General features: G+C 35.8%; 1 protein-coding gene across 3 annotated transcripts in view; it reads left to right on the top strand.

Moving 5' to 3' along the window:
- Positions 1 to 14889, top strand: part of LOC131164048 (DUF21 domain-containing protein At2g14520-like) — an 89273-nt gene extending 74384 nt beyond the window's left edge. For 2 of the 3 annotated variants that reach the window (XM_058120975.1, XM_058120976.1), the window contains exons 6-11: positions 2983 to 3122; positions 3233 to 3320; positions 5707 to 5780; positions 13898 to 14028; positions 14124 to 14383; positions 14489 to 14889. In XM_058120975.1, coding sequence (XP_057976958.1) covers positions 2983 to 3122; positions 3233 to 3320; positions 5707 to 5780; positions 13898 to 14028; positions 14124 to 14383; positions 14489 to 14533 — 738 coding nt within the window. In that variant the 3' untranslated portion in view covers positions 14534 to 14889. Of the gene's footprint in view, positions 1 to 2982; positions 3123 to 3232; positions 3321 to 5706; positions 5781 to 13897; positions 14029 to 14123; positions 14384 to 14488 lie in introns of those variants that run through there. The other variant, XM_058120977.1, reaches the window with a different exon arrangement.
- The last annotated feature ends 2568 nt before the right edge of the window (positions 14890 to 17457 follow it).

Here is a 17457-nt window from a genome sequence, read left to right as displayed (position 1 = left end):
AACAACTACCAATTAGATAAGTAACATTAAATCAATTTCTAATTTTTTTATGGAATACAGGTAGGTAATGTGCTTATGCAATGTTACCAAAACGTCCTTGTGATAGATTTGTAGTTTTAATTCTTCAATTCACTTAATTTCCTGCAGATGCTCGAAGAAAACTCCACAAATAAACTTGAAAAAGGGTGCTAGCAGATTGAATTTATCGTCCAAAGTACATATCAAACAATTGAAGATGGAAAACTAATTTGTTGCAGAAATATCAAAATATTGCTGCTGGGCCTCAATCTGGATGCTGGTAGGCCTTCAAAACACTGAAATTTGCTTTGCAATCCAAGATCTTGTAGTATAAATCAAAATATTTCAAGAAGCCAAGTCAAAATATCACAAAAAATCTAAAATATTGTGGCTAAACTCAATTCCTGTGATTCTAGAAAATGCAGCAGACTCTGGAACTGTCCCACATGTGCACCACTGGCACATGGGGCAAGTGCACTGCCAGAGAGGCTTCTCTGGTGACAGATTTCCAGATGGCAGTGGGTCGAGGGGGTGTTGATTTCAGTTAGGCAAGTAAAGGTCAGAGATTTGTTATTTTGAAAGGGGTTTGGACAGGAAGCATTTGGCCGGGTGTGGGGGTTCTGTGGCGGTTGGGCGGTGATGAAACTTCACAGGTAGGCCTTTCAGTGATTTTTCTTTTGGATGGTGTGAGTGGCGTCATGAAAATCATCCAGGAAAAGTGGGGTTTGAAAACTGAGCGGCACAACTGTAATTTCTTAGAAAGTTGTAGATGTACAGCGCTTCAGTTTCAGGGGCTTTTACTGCAATTTCTGAACTTTGAATGCTTCATGGGACTTGTAGTTGTGCTCAACACTTACAGCTATGGGAATTGAATTGAAATTACTGTAAAATAGTCTTAGATGTAGCTTTGTAATTTCCTTGGGTTGATATGTGACTGCGGAGGAATATTGTGAGAATAAGTTAGGACTGAAATTAGAGAGAGAGAAGTTAAAGAACAGAGGGAGAAGGAGACCAGATTATGAGAGAGAGAGAGAGAGAGAGAGAGAGAGAGAGGCAGTGAAATTACTGTATATTTGTCTTAGATGTAGCTTTGAAATTTCTTTGGGTTGATTTGTGACTGCAGAGGAATATTGTGAGAATAAGTTAGGACAGAAATGAGAGAGAGAGAAGTTAAAGAACAGATGGAGAAGGAGACCAGAATAAGAGAGAGAGAGAGAGAGAGAGAGAGAGAGAGAGGGACAGCAGAATACAGGAAACAGGAAGATTGGAAGCAGAACAGATAGGAAACAGAAGGAGAAAAAAGAAGAGTAAGGGACGAGGAAGATGAAGGAAGAAGGAGAGAAGAGGGAGGCTGCACGAGAGTGAGGGTATTTGAATTGTAATTCTGGATTTCAAATCTGATAGCTGTTCTAATAATATTCAAAGAAAATTTTTAAACACTAAACAATAGAAACAGAAGGAGAAAAAGGAAGAATAAGGGAGGAGGAAGATGAAGGAAGGAGGAGAGAAGAGGGAGGCTGCACGAGAGTGAGGGTAATTGAATTTTAATTCTGGAATTCAAATCTGATAGCAGTTCTAATAATATACAAAGAAAGTTTTTAAACACTAAACAATACAACTAAAAAAAATAACACAAAATAACCCCAACTAAAATAAATAATTACAAAATAATCCGAAAGTACTTAAGATACACAAAGTAAACCAAACTGACTGAACTTCTAAAATAACCTGAAATTTTCCAAACTAAAATAAAAATCCTAGCTTATAAACGTCCAAGGGGTCATTAGATATCACTGTCTAAGATTATGAAAATCAAAATCAAAATGAAAACTAAAAACAGAAACTAAAAATCAAAAACCAGCAACCTATTTGGTTAATACTTCTAAAATTAAAACAAATTTAAAACTTGATTGGACAAATTTAAATCACCGTGGTGTGTTGGTTTTGGTTTTTCAAAGGAAATAGTTTACAGGAGATTCAAAATGATTGGAGTAACATGCTGGCTTGTTTAGTTTTTCTTATTTCTCTAGGTTTTTGTTGTTTGTTCCAGATTTTCTTTGGGAGATTTCTCATTTTCCCTCCTGTAAATTCTTTTCCCATTAATATAATTTTCTTTTGCTATAAAAAAAAAATGCTCAATGTCCTTGAACCAAATAACAAATATGATTAAAACAATAAAAAAACAAAAGATACAAATAAAAAATATTATAATAATAATACAAAATTATTGTACTTATTTTTCTTAATTATTGCATTTCATTATTCACTTTACAAGGACAATCATATTCTTCATGAAAATTGAAAAGTAGTACAAACATTTTTCTAAATGGCTCTTATTATTATTATTATTATTATTTGAAAATTTATGGAAATTCTTTATTTTGATTATAAGTCATTTTAATTGAAATTTATGTGTAATATGAATGATTTAATCCACAGAAATTAATCTTGGATGCGAAATTATTCTGGCAACAGTTTCCAAGTATTAAAAATCATAAAATATGGTTTTAAGTTTTTTAAAAAAAAAGTTGAAAATCGACAACAAAAATAGAAAATTGACAAAGTAAAACAAATGCATTTTCATGATCTGTTTCTTCACAATACAAAAACAAAAACGGAAAGCAAAACCATAAATTATTCTGAACAGACCCTAAAGTTCTCCATTCTCCTCCAGATGCTTTTCGACGATATTTAGCTATGTGGAGAAGTCACCCACTTTGGATGCTATATGGCTTACTGAGAATGGTGTTTATGAAAGTGCTCACAAGCTGTTGTGGTTCATATTTGTAGTCCTCTCTCTCTCCCTCTCTCTCTCTCTCTCTCATATCAATTTCTATTTTCATAAAATTCCCTTAAATTTTGCTTTATCAATTCCCCCTCATACATCTGCGCCTTGCTGCTTTCTCCTGCTGTTATACTGTTGTAGCTTTACAATCTTTTTGACTGACTTGCAAGTTAAAACAGGCTGGAAAAGGTGGAGAACTGACACGTGATGAGACAACAATCATTGCTGGGGCACTCGAGCTCACTGAGAAAATGGCTAGTGATGCCATGACTCCCATATCCGAAACTTTTGCACTTGACATCAATGCCAAGCTTGACAGGTGGGGTATGCTCTTAAAATTATAATGAACTGTATAGAGGTTACCTTGCATCTGTTCTTACTCTTGTTTGCTCCTCTAAATTACATTTGTTTTTTTTTTTTTAACTCCAGGGAATTGATGGGTTTAATTTTGGAGAAAGGGCATAGCCGACTGCCAGTTTTTTATGAGCAACCTAGAAACATAATTGGACTTGTTCTGGTATGATGTTTGCTAACTTTTTCATTTCCAATGAAAATCAATTAGTTTTTGTTTTGTTGTTTGTAGAAGGATGCTCTGGCTGAAGTTAAATTATGAGAAGCTGATTTATTTTATATTATAAGAAATTAGAAAGGAGGTAAGGATTTGGATCTTGCTTAAAAGCTTGGTTTCATGCCTGCAATTTTGAAAGACAGGAGCAAATATCCAAGGAAAGCAATGGAAAAACAGATAGTAGTGGGAGACATTTTTTCATTTCTTGGTTTGGATGAAGGACTTTAGTATTAGGGTTGTCAATATAGAAACAACCCTGTTCATTAAAACTATGTCAATCAAAAGCAAAATTGGACTTTTTTTAACTGGGTAAAGGAGAAATTGAACTTACCTGTTCATACATCATGCAGTTTTTACAATGTTCCCGATGGGGGTGCCCTAAATGAATAGAAATTCATCAACCAGATGAGAGGAAAGAAGCAATGGAATAGTTTAGCAAAGATGTTTCATAATTGGAAGAAAATTCAACAGGATGTTATAGAAAAATTTCAAGTTTAAAGTAGACATTCTACTGCTAGCTAACAAATGCTGGACCTTAACCTTCAACATTTTACCATAGAGTTGGTACTCTTGAAACTCAAACTTGCACTCTTGCACTTTAAAAGCAAAGGTTATATTATGTACAGGGCAATGACTCAGAAAAAGAGTCATCCGCTGCCAAATATTTTTAAATTCCTTATTATGTGAATCTAGAAATTTTGTGGGCCCAAGGACAAAGTTTCATTTTCATGGTTGGATAGGTCCAGATGAAAAACATAATTAAATAAAATATGAAACTCATTTCTCTTTCTTTTTCTTGGGTAACCTGGACTGCCTTCATTTACGAGCCTTTGGAACCTCAAAGGTGGCACAAACCGGGAAGGGAGGTGGGCTCTCAAAGAACCTTCCATTTAGTAAAGAGATGGCCTTGTGCAGAATTGAACCCAAGGCCCTCCTTTTGCCAGGAGGCTACACTTGTGGCCTGCCATGTTTTTTTTTTTTTTTTTTTTGACAGTAAGTAATGTGGAAGGAAGATAAATTGATGCAAACCATTTAAAAGAAAGTTTATTTGTTGCACATTGAATTTGCTATTTTGTATTTTGCAGATAAATATAACTCGTTAATTATAGCAGAGAATAAATAACTAAAAAAAATGTAAAGTAAATGGAAAAAATATTAAACAAGGTGAAAAAAAAATTAGGCTATCACCAATATGTTATAGCTCAATGTCGATATAATACTTGAGCATTAAGAAGCCATGGGATTGTTTTACGAAGGTACAAATTAAATATAAAATTGTGTTATGGTCAGAATTAATAGCATCACTACTATGATCAATCAATCTCTCTCCCCCCACCCCGGGCCGCCCCCAATACACAGATTTTGTTAGAATAGACCGATCTTAATTCAAATTCACTGTTAAGTAGTCCCGTAAGCTACTCTATATTATGTAAATAAATAAAAAAAAGGAAAGTGTTAATGATGGTCTATTCTGTAAACTTAAAATGATTTATCACATTCCCGAATTTGATTTGAAAAATTAAAAGTTTAAAACCCATAAATGGTCCAAATTTATGTATTTGGGGTTTTGGAGCTTTTAATACATAAACTAAACTGACTTATTATTTTTACAAATTTGCTAACATATGTATGTGTGTGTATGTACATACATGTGTGTGTGTGTGTGTGAGGAGAGAATTTGAATCAAGATCGGTCTATTCTAACAAAATCGGCGTATAGGGGGGGAGAGAGAGAGAGAGAGAGAGAGAGAGAGAGTTTTTAATGAGGTTTGGAGGCCAAGGCCCTTTTAGCTGTCCCTAGTATAGCCGAGTCTTGAACATCTATTAACTATAAAGTTCTACATTGCCAGGTAGGTAGAAAACAAATTCAAAAACTGGTCATCCCAATCTTTGTTGAATGGCTTGAGCCTATTTGTTAGTCATGAACTGTTTTGGATTGATAATGGTGATTCACTCCCTATTTTATAAGAAAATATTGAAGGAGAATATAAACAATAAAAAAGGTTTACATGATTTAGAGTTCATAAAAAAATGAAGCCAAAAAAAAAAGCAAAAATTAAAAACAAAAACAAAAAATGCAAAGGTGCAGTGTGGCCATCATTTTTTGGTTTATGCTTCTCTTTTAGCTTTAAGTATGAATTGCGCACTCGTTCGGCCCAAGCATTCTATATAAGTAGTTTTATCATTCAGAAGTAAAATGTCAATATTATTTCTTTTGCCCTTAATTTCTACTTCAGTGCTTTATTTTTTGTTTTTGCTTTTATTTTTCATGCATATGTATCTAAAGTTTTGTCTGGTATTAAATGCTTATGTTAATGTTTCCCCAAAATTTTTAGGTGAAGAATTTGTTAACCATTTACCCAGAAAATGAAGTACCTGTAAAGAGTGTCACTATTCGCAAGATTCCAAAGTATTATGCTCCTTCTCTCTCTCTCTCTCTTCCTCTTTTTTCCTCTCTAGTGAATGGAAAAGGAATGTTCAAATTTGTTCTAGAATTATTTGAATTTAACTCTTAATTTTTGGTAGAAAAATTTGTGTTATTATCTCTGTTAGAAGTAATGGCTCTATTTACTTAATTCCATCTTTCTATTCTTTGTTTTCTAGCTAAACCATGTACTCTTGCTTCACTGAACCTAAGTTGACTTAATATTAACTTAAGTTCAAAATATAAAGCTTGCTGTCACAGTGCTACAATTCTTGTAACCATGGCACGTCTTTGGCTTGTTGTTCGACCTTGGGGGGAACTTTCATTAATATGGTTTCGATTATGGAAATGTCGTGGGATGGATTTGGTTTGTCATTGTGACGTTGTTATTGATCTTGTAATTGCGTTGGTAGCATTCTCGAGCTGTGATGTATGATCATTAGACTCCTTGTTGGTTACTCGCCAACGAGAATGCTTTGGAGAGATTACTCTTGGGGGAACACCAAGTGAGCAACCTATCTCCCCCGGTATCCTATTGGGTACTAAGTGTTCACCTTGAGGAGAGCTCAAGGGTGGGCTGTTGACATCCTCGAGGGGTGTCTTGAGCTTTCACCTGGGATTGAGAGCCCTATGGATGATTCATTTGAGAATGAAGTTGTGCATCACTCGTAATCCAGAGGTTGTGCTGTTCGTTCTTGTTGGCCCTCAACCATACTCTTGGGCGGTGTCATCTCATACTTGATTAGACTACCGAGGGATGTTGATCCTTTGTATGTCTTACTCAAGTAGTTTATGGTGTCACTTCCCTTAGCTTGGGTGGTAAGTGATAGATACTCTAATACGAGGATTGTGCTGTGGGTATGAGAGTTTCCCTCAATGCTGGTGGAATGTATATGCAATTCCCTTACTACTCAAATCATGGTTCCTCTGTGACAACCTCAATCGAGATGAGGGCTTTCAAGCCGCGAGACTTGACCACTAGGTCGGAAATTAGAGTGTTTCCATGGATGAGGATAAGTACGGCTAACAGGACGTGGTGTAGTCTCGTCTCCACACGAGCGTGATTCCATCACACTTTAGGCAGATCAAGACAAGGATTCCTCATGGCCTTGGAATTCTGCATGTCTGTGACACTCGTGTTGCTCAAATGAGGTTAGAGCATGGATTCGAGCAAAGTGTTCACCTTTAAGGAGTTAGGTTGAGTGTTTCATCTCTGTCTTTTCCCTCTTTTTCTTTCTTGTTCCCTCAATTAAAACTATGGTCTAGATTGTAACATGGGTTCAGAGCTCTAGTTCCAAGATGTCTTGGGTTCCAGTCTTGTTTGTTCCCAGGTTATGCTTGTTATGGTGCTTTTGATCTGTTTTCCTTTGTGTACCAGTCCAAGTTTACTGTATTCACATCTCCACATGCAAGATGGTGTTGCAGACTTGCATGTGTGAGACAGTGTTGCATAGATTATTATACACTGCTGGTGCCAAATTCTAACAATATAAGCTTTGGGGTTAATTGGTTATATAACAGGGTTGACCTCCAGCCTGTCCTACACAACATAAGTTACATTCTTCATAGGAACGGTTTGAATAAATCATTTTCATTTGGTATAGCTACCATTTTGAAATCCATTTAGAAAGGGTGTTGATTTCCTTTTGATAAGGTTTTGATTGGATCATCTGAAATTTACAGAAATACAAAAACTTGGTGATTTGGGACAAGAATCCAGACCATGGGTAGACCCTTGTTGGAGACCAATTCAGAATAATTGGGTCTAGGGATTGTAGGGTTTATTTAACAGTTTATTGTGTGCTTAGTCTAAATAGTATAAGATAATGTGTATTTGGGGCCTTAATGCCTTATTTGTAATGTTAGTGTATTTTAGGGGTTTGTTTGTAATTTCATGTATCTTTACGGGTATATGTGTAATTTCTTGTATTATCAGCTCTCTTATAAATAGTGTGTGAAAGTCATGAAGGAGGTTGGTTATTGATGAATCTAAATTGAAATGAAAGCGTGTTTTTTTCCCCCTTGTACTCCCTTCCGTCTCTTCTGCTTCTTCTTCCCCTCTCCTCCCCTATCTCTCCTACATTTTCTCATGGCTGCAAATCCATGATGCTGCCCTGCATCATTTGGTATCAGAGCCCAACTATGGTCACATCATTCTTCCATTTTCAATCCCCCATTTTGCCCTCACTATTCTACTCCTTTCTTCTTCCTCCTTCCTTCTTTCTTTTCTACCTTCTTTTCTGTCTCTAAGTCTCTGCTGTCTTCTAATTTCTGCCTGATCTGTTGCTTCCTCTCTTTCCTTTCTCCCTTGTTCTATCTTCTTCTTTTTCTTCCCATTTCTCTCTCTTTTTCTCCCTTCTTTCTCACTCTATTTCTGATCTTATTGTAACTTACAGCCCTTTACTCTCCATCTGCAGTGTTCAAATTTCTGCAGAATCCTCAAAACAGCTTCTCATCTCCTCTGATCTTCTGTTCCCTCCCTTCTCTTCCCTGTTCTGCTTCTATTTTCTCATGAATCTGATCTTCTGATCTCCTCTCTCTATTTATCTCATTCAGTTATTGTCTCTCTCTTATTCTTCCCCTATTCTTCTCTTCTTCTTTCTAATTTTCTCCCTTAATTCTCTTCTACTTCTCTTTTCTTCCCTGTTTTCTCTCCCAAATCTCTTTCGATTTCTCACTCTTTCTGTTCCTGATATTCTGCATTTCTAGATATCTGTTTTTCTCTTCATCTGACATCTCTCTCTCTCTCAAAATCATCCACAAATTTAAATACCAATCCCAGATTTCAGCCCCTTAAAAAAAAAAAAAAAAAAAAAAACTGCAATTCTTCAATAATTATGATCATGTCCCTTAAATCCGGACTCAAATTTCCAGGAACCGTCTCATTACACTTTCCAAAACATTAAAAACAGAACTACCGATTAGCCTCACTCCGAAAATTCATTGCCATCTGACCACGTGTGTAAACCGCTAGAAGACTACTCAGCCATCAGCCTCTGATCTACCTTTGTGCCACATATCATTGCCAAAAAGTCACCTCTGGCGACTTGTGCTTCATGCACCAGCGACGCTCATGTGGGAAAATTTTCCCCTGTTCTGCTACTTCTCATACTGTAAAATATCTATTTCCAGCCACTTTATTTTGATTTTTCCTTAAAAAAACGAACTGGAAATTTTTGAAGAACTTTAAGATAAATTTGATTGTGAAGTTTGGTACACATTTTTATGGATCAAACAGCACTGCCAGCATCAGACTCAGACCAAATTGCTGCCATTTGTACATGGTTGGTCATGTCAATCAAGCAGCAGCTTTTGGAAGAGTTCAAGTTCATTGAAATAGTGAGTGAAATCCATGTAGGAGGTTGGTTATTGATGAATTTGAATTGAAATAAATGCTTCTTTTTCCCCCTTGTATCCCCTTCTCTTCCCTCTTCTTCTCCTTCCCCTCTGCACCCCTCTGTCTCTCCCACATTCTCTCATGGCTGCAAATTCGTGATACTGTCCTGCATCACTAAGTCAATATATTCTTCCAAACTTCAAATGGGAGCTTTGAGGTTTTGATCATTCCAATTGGTGCACACACATAATATTTTGACTAATTTTGTTTAGAAAATGACCTGATCTGAATGAATTTATAGGAATTTGGACAAAATTTTGGCAATATTACAAATCATCCCAGGTATTAATATAAAAATAAAAATAAAAATAGCCTTATTTTTCTTTTAGCTTCTTAAAAACTTCTCACTTATTTGATGGATTCATCACATTGAGTCATAATTTCACATTCTATTGAATTTTTTATACATAAATGTCATTTCAATTTCAATTAATAGTCTGCTCCAGTTTGTACTGTTGATTCAAATACTTCATTTGCAAAATATTTGCAAAATTAGTAACTAAAAATATATGTTTTATTTTCTAATTTTAAATAGTGTCATACACATGTTAATTTATTTTTATAAATTTGTATTTAAATAATTCATTTTTCCAATATGTTTATTTATTTATTTAGTTATTTATTTGAGAATTATAATAAGCCTTTAGGCTCCGTTTGGAACTCGGAAAACACTAAGGAAAGGAAAGGAAAATATCGAGGAATTCACATTTTTATGTTTGGTTACCAAGGAAAATGAAAAAAAAATAAAAAATTCACCAAATCTATGGGCAATATTTTGATTCTATACATCATTAATATTTGACTTTTTCATATTTTTAATCATATTAAAATAAAATTTCATTTTCAATAGTATTTAATATAGAAGGAAAATACAATGAAAAATGAGTTTCCTCCACTATTTCCTTTCCTTTCCTTTCCTCAACTAAAATCCTTGATCCAAACACACCCTTAAAGAAAAAGACACTCCAAAGGGAGACAACCCATGTTCATTGGATGCATGCAAGATTAAATGTATCCAACAAAAATGCTAAGCAAAATATACAAGAGTATATCCAACATGAGCAAAATTCTTCTCTTACCTGAAAATATAATTTGTGGAACCATTTCTCTTTCATGCTTTCCAAAGAGGTCTTGACACCACCATCCAAGGCCCTTGCATTCCTTTCCCTTCAACAGAATCAAGTGAGAGGAACGACCTTCCACAGCTCCTTGTTTTTTGTGCTGCCCTTCCTCTCTAGCAACAACAGTGCACTGCAATGTCTGTGTTCCAGTTTCTACAATAAGATTTAACATAAAAATCTTCCATTTTTTGCTAGCCTATATTTAGTAGTTATTATACATAATTACAATTACACGTAGTCAGGCACGTAGCGACTACTTGTAACATATTTAGTAGTAATTGTAGATAGATTTTTTCTTTAATTGGCTGTGAATATCTAATAATCTTAGGACTAGAAAAGATGGGGTAATGATGGAAATCTTAATGTTAATTCTTTTGGAATTTTATGCAGTATTGTGCTTATATACAACCTACCTCAACTTTATTAAATCTTTATGTCTGGGATATATATGACTATAAATGTGGTTTTAATTAGTTGTGTATTTTACATTCTTTTATTAGGCCTTGTAAATGTGTGCATTTGAATATGGCATGTTTGTTAATTTGTAAATTGTATCTATATTTGCGCTATTAAATATGCTCACCAGTTGTATACTTGTTGTACTTTCATATTGTATACTTGTCATATATGTATTTTATCTATAATATTTTAATTCCAAATCATGCATTATTACTTCTATTAACATTTCTTAGTGTTTCATAAAAAATTCTGCCTTCTAATGCTAGTCTGTGAATTTAAAATTTAAATAAATCAAAAACTAGAACAACCACCTCTACCATGGCTACCGCCACTTCTTAAGCCTCTAAATGAACTAAAACACTCTTTCTCATGTTGCAGCGTTGTCTTGTCAATGTTGCAAGTGCCCAAACCGTCTTATCTGCCCTCCCATTATCCTATCTTCTTCTTGCTACACCTAATTTATCACAAGTCTGTTCATTCCTTACTTTATCTGAAATATATCAAAATCAAAAGAAAACTTTTCATACTTTTGAAGCCTTGAAACTTCAATTGGAATCAAAATTTTAGATGCGGATGCTATTTTTCTCACAAGGGGAAAGAATAGTGGTTGTTTTTTTGTTATGTGCAGAACTAAGAAGATGGGGGGTGGCTCATTTTTACTTATGTACAGTATCAAAATGGGCTATTGGAGAGGGGCTGAAATTGCTTGTCTATGGATTTATTGTGCAAGAGAAAATCAAGAATCAATACCTGGAAGTATTGCTGACCATATAGTTTAAGCAAATTTATATCAATTTAAATTGTTATGAATTTTAACAAATCAACATAGTATCAACTTATTATGATGCATGATCTATAGGGAGTGGGAGCAATAGAAGTTGATTAGTGAATATGCGTATTTGGACTATCCATTTTTCCAAAGGGACAAGGATGTGCGAACATTGTATTTGTACTTTGATGATTCAAACGCTGCATTTAGAAGCATGGATTTTGGTGAATTTGAACAAATTTCAATACAATTTTATATAACGTCTTATTCAAATCCAATACAAATCCAAATCAAAGGCCTCTCCAAACATAGCATGAGTGAATTTCATTCATAAGTACTAAGTTTGCCATATGTAGCATAATTGTTTTATGCTTCTGTCTGTGGGCAGCAGTCCCCTGTATTAATGTATTGAATGTATCAACGGAGGGGCATACTTGGAGATGCCAATAGTATAGTGTATGTTTGTAGACACTCATTGATATGGAGTGTGAGCTATTCAAAATTTAGGCTGACTGTGCTTGACTAGTTCTGTTTATGGGAAAAGTTAAATTTAACTTGGCAGAAGATGGGCAATAGTGATCTTTAGTTCTTCCTACTAATGATGAATGCTGGGATAATCAATTTGGGGTTAGGTTGCCTGATTGAAATAAAAAAAAAGGGGGGGGGGGGGGTGTGTGAATAGAGCTGACTTGAAAGAAATTCTGAATAGATATAGGGCAATGACGTTAGGTACGGATAGTGATAGTAACATGATCTGAAAGTTGTGAGTTTGGAATTATTTGAGGACATGTTCTTTCTACTTTTACAGCTGTATAGAGCTCTTGTTGAGCCCTAACTCAGTTGATATAATACGTTATCCCCTTAACAAATGGTGATTTGGAACGCTTCAATCTAAAGTAGGATTGCGTGCAATTTGAAATTCAATATTAAACATTTCAGCGAAATGTATAAGAACAATGTGGACATACCGTCATTTATAGAATTCCTAATATGTAACATCGGATTGTCAGTGAATAAACAAAACAAATAAGATAAAAGTGGAAACAGTGAAGACTTCCAATTTTTGTGGTCCTTTGCGACTCCATGACACTTCATTTGCCTCGTCATGACATTTTAGAGTGGTTTTTATTTTCTAAATTGACTCTGTATACAGAAGCCTACCCCCACTGTCTGACAGTCAATACTAGCCTTCGTTCCACATTCCTGTTCCCTCCCACATACCATAACAATCTGTGTTCCAGATAACTTTGTGCTGATTGAACGTTTTGTGCACGTGATTGTTTTTGGTGGCTTGCTGAAAGAAATTTGATGATTTGGTGCGTGAGAAGAGGCCTTGTTTAAGAGGGCCTTTGGATAAAGACTTTTCTTGCCAACTTGATTCAGGGTAAAGAAATAATGTTCTTGTTGTAGCTTGGAACATTTATAGGGAAGCACTTGGTCATTTTAAATAAAGGCTTCTAACTAGACTTCCTGGAAGGTTAGTATGTGGGGAAAATGTTGGTTAAACTCTGGATAACTTTCCCGGAGTCAAAAATCACAAAATTTTAGCACTTAAACTCTCTCTCTCTCTCTCTCTCACACAGACGCGCACGCGCTCATGTGACCTCTTCAATCTGGCACACTCTGCCTGTAGTAGCTTCAAATTGATTGGTGACCATTTGTTTGATTGCAGTCTTCCACACTAATTCCTCTAATCAGCAGTTCTTTTAAATAGTCTCAGAACTTTCTACTATGAACCTAAGAATCCTTAGCAAGAATGCTATTGACATTTTCAAATCACTTCTGTAAAAAGAAATAGAATACATGTGTTGTCCAATGTAATATATCTTTTTAAACTCGTGGGTGATGCTATTTGGTGGCTCTAAACTTACTCTAATTGTGAGGCAGAGATATCATTTTAGTTGATGAATTAATGATGGTGCGATTATATTCACTATTAACATCCTTTTTATCTTCTTTTTTTTTCCTTTTTTTTTTTCTGTAAAGTATGAATATGTTTGGCCACTGCAGTTAATGATTGTGGAATGTAGAAACTCCTAGAGTGGTGTAATTTCTGCTCTGGCACGCAATATCTACTGTTCATATCTGTCTATGCAAATGTGCTGTAGGTTTGGAGCAGATATCTAGACTTGTATAATGTACCACATGTGAATGGAATTTAAACTATTTACCCCACAAGACTTCTGACTGTTGAGATGAAATTAACATACTGAGCTCACAGTCAAGCATCTATCACCTTAGCAAAACTTTAATGTCATTTTCTGTTTGCTGTTTTTCTTTCTGAAAAAATATTTTGTGCATGTTTAATGCCCATCATAATTGTAAAATGATGTATAGGTGTGTTCTTATGTTCTAGGGTTTCAGAAACCTTGCCCTTGTATGACATTTTGAATGAGTTTCAAAAAGGTCACAGCCATATGGCTGTTGTGGTGAGACAATACAAGAAGGCACCAGAGCAGGCTGCCAGCAAGAGCCCTGCTTCTGATGGTAAACATAAACTTTTCCCATTGTGTGTCCTGAATACTGTTGTAATGTGATTATTTTATTTAATCTCTCCATTTGTGTCTCAATATTTGGTTTAGTAAGAGAGGTTAGGGTAGACATCGACAGAGAAAGGAATACCCAAGAGAAGAGCTTAAAAGGAAAAAAAGAACTCCAGAAGTGGAAGAGCTTCCCCCACAGTGCAAGTAATTCACAGAGAGGCACATCTAGGAGCAAGAGGTGGACAAGGGACATCTACTCGGAAATATTACAGATTGATGACAAACCACTTCCAAAGCTCCAAGAAGAAGAAGCTGTCGGCATAATTACAATGGAAGATGTCATAGAAGAGCTTTTACAGGTACCATTGATAAACTCAAGCTGCAGTTAGATTTTCTTATTTTCATTTCACACCTATTGTCTCATAGATGGACTTCGACCTTGATGCTCATTTTGCTTTATGCAGGAGGAGATCTTTGATGAGACAGATCATCATTACGAGGATTCTTAGCCTTGGCTCTGCTAGAGCATAGGGTGCTTCATTCCAGATATCACAAAAGAATTTGCTTGATTTTTAAGGAGCTAGAGAGAGTGAAAAGTAAAGCCCCGAAGGATGATCAGAGACAGTTCTTTGTATGTATTACTGTTCTTTTTATGTATTAAATGGTTGGGAAATGCGTAGAAAAATTAACATGTAATAGAAAAAGAACAAATATTTTTCATAGTGAAATATGATAGTAGTTATTTCTTATCTATTTTATATTATGGACTTATAAGGGTTTTACATTGTTGTTTGTTTCATCTGAAGAATATGTAATCTAATTGGATTACAGCAAAATAATTGCTAATGAAGTGCTGTGTTACCCACTCTTTACAGGCTGTATATGGCATTACCAGTTTCCCATTTTTTTAATTGTTTGCATAAGCATAGCAGCGCAAGCGGATGGAAGAATGCCCCCAAGTCACTATAGAACTGACGTGGCATGCTGCATACAATGTCTTTTCTATTAAGAAACCAAAACAGTAACAGGAAAAAAAACTCCTGATTTTAGCCAATTGACCAGTGTGTTCAAAGGGACTTCTTTGGTCCCTTTTAACTGTCAATCTTAATTTCTGGTGATTTTGAAATTTAAAAAAAAAAAAATTGAAAATACGACTATAACTCTTTTTATGCAATTAGTTAAATGTATAACCTATTTATTTAAAGGCTCATACAGTTTAATTTGCCTGTTAATTTATTTATTTTGTTGTTGATGAGTAAAACAGCAGCCTAGCAAAGAGTTCAATTAGGACTTTAAATAACTACAATAAATATTATTTTGTTTTTCACAACTTTCATACACATTCACAGTACATCGAATTATTGTAAAAATTTCGACAGTCTTCTCTTAAAATTGAGTATGTCTTTCCATGTACCTGTTCAAAGAACATTTTTCATCAGCAATCAATACCAATATGTTCACAACTTTCATGCACCAATGTTGACATTCACACTAAGTTGAATTAATGTATAAATACCAGCAATCGATAACAATATTTCACAATTTTCACACACATTCATAGTACATTGAATAACTGTAAAAATTTCGATAGTTTCCTCTTAAAATCATGTCTATCCATCTATGCACCTGTTAAAAAAAAAACATTTTTCATCGACAATCAATACCAGTATGTTCACAACTTTCATTCACATATACATATTGCGGAACAACAAATATACATCCCCAATTATACAGAAATAATGTAATGAGGCTATACAAATAAAATTAAAAGAATCAATGCTATACAAATGAAATCAAAAGAATCAACTATTGTACAACACAATGTAGGGGTAAAGTATATATACAACAAATAAAGTGCTCAAGTGCCACATGGAGGTCGTCTTCGGTCTCGGGGTGACTGTCGTCTGCGTTCGCCCTCTCCTTCATGGCCATCTCCATTCGGTCTCTTGCCCCGTTGTCATCCTGTATGTCTATCATCTCCGCCCTAAGGTACTGCATCATCATCATCCATATGAAGCGGATGGGGAGATGACTCATATAATGATGTTGGACGAGAATGAGGTGGCATGGCTGGTGCATCCACGTCCTTCGCATCTACACTTTCGTCCAAGAGGAATGACATGGATGGGGTGGCAGCAGTGTCGAACGGGGAACTCAAACTTGAAGGCCTAAAGGATGAAGGAACATCTCCAACGTACGACCTACTACTGGATGTCCCCGCAATATCAGCTCCAGCCAAACATGCATAGAATGCTAATAAGCCAAACACGTACTCACTTTGTATAACAAGCGGCTCCATGAACTACTGGATGCAGGCGGAGCATGTCCTCCTCGTACTAGAGCTCCTTAACCTCCTCGTGCAGGCGGGTCAAGTCGAGGTACATGGGTCTATCGTTCGTCCTCGTGGATAATCGTCAATGTAGCTCTCACCAATCCTTATACTGCAGGATCTGGAGAGATCAGATCTACCTCGTGCAGTATGTCAGCTTGTAGTATAGAACAAAATTTAGTTAGTATATTCACATCATAAAATACCCATAACAAAAGTACAATGTGTGGGTTAATGTATACTTACAAGGCTTATATATACAGCGACGTTCCTGTCCACGAAGCGTCATGTGATGGACCTATACAACCTCAAGTATTGGTCATTCGGATGCAAAGAATTGTCCTCCAACTCCACTGGGATGATATGCGCTCTCAGATGCCACCATGCAGCCAAATACATCCTATGGAAAGTTGTCCAATCAGTCACCCCTCGACCGCGTCCATCAGCTGTATGGAGGTCATGTGGATGTAGATGTACTCCCGATGTCAAGAAGGGGTCAAGAATGCCCTAGCGATATCCAAACTGCCGCAGAACTCGTTCAGGGAGATACCACTCAACAATATGAAAGCATATGAGTGGCACTCTAGTTACCCACAAGTCACTCCTGACGCCATAATCAACGGGTCAGTCGGCTATAACCACATCGATGTACAACCTCCATATGAACTGCACATAAACAAAAGTAAAATTAAGCAAACTATACATATCTCATATAAAAAAATCGTGATTTGTTAAAGTTGAATACCTCATGCTCCCAATGCATGTCCAACTCAAACTTGTACCAGGACAATGTATGTTGTGCAATTGACGGCGCCCTCATCTCGTCCCTCCACCTGTACAAAATGAAAACGTAAATATTAGAATATAACGAGCAGTAAGTACTACAAAGTTGTATTTGTAGTACTTAGAGCACAATTTCATTGTAACAGATGTTGTCATTAACCGGTATGCCAGTGGTAATGGGTCAACTAGACATCCGTCTTCATCCCTTTGAATCTGTAGCACACTAAGGCATAAAGGAGCTAGAGTGGAGCATCTCTCCCAGGCCCTGATTTGTAGTAATCATAGAGGACCGCATATCTCCCGCTTGATGGGTGTGTGGCA

This window comes from Malania oleifera, chromosome 9, assembly GCF_029873635.1.
Source record: "Malania oleifera isolate guangnan ecotype guangnan chromosome 9, ASM2987363v1, whole genome shotgun sequence".
Lineage (NCBI taxonomy): Eukaryota > Viridiplantae > Streptophyta > Magnoliopsida > Santalales > Ximeniaceae > Malania > Malania oleifera.
This window is presented reverse-complemented; position numbering and strand designations above follow the sequence as displayed.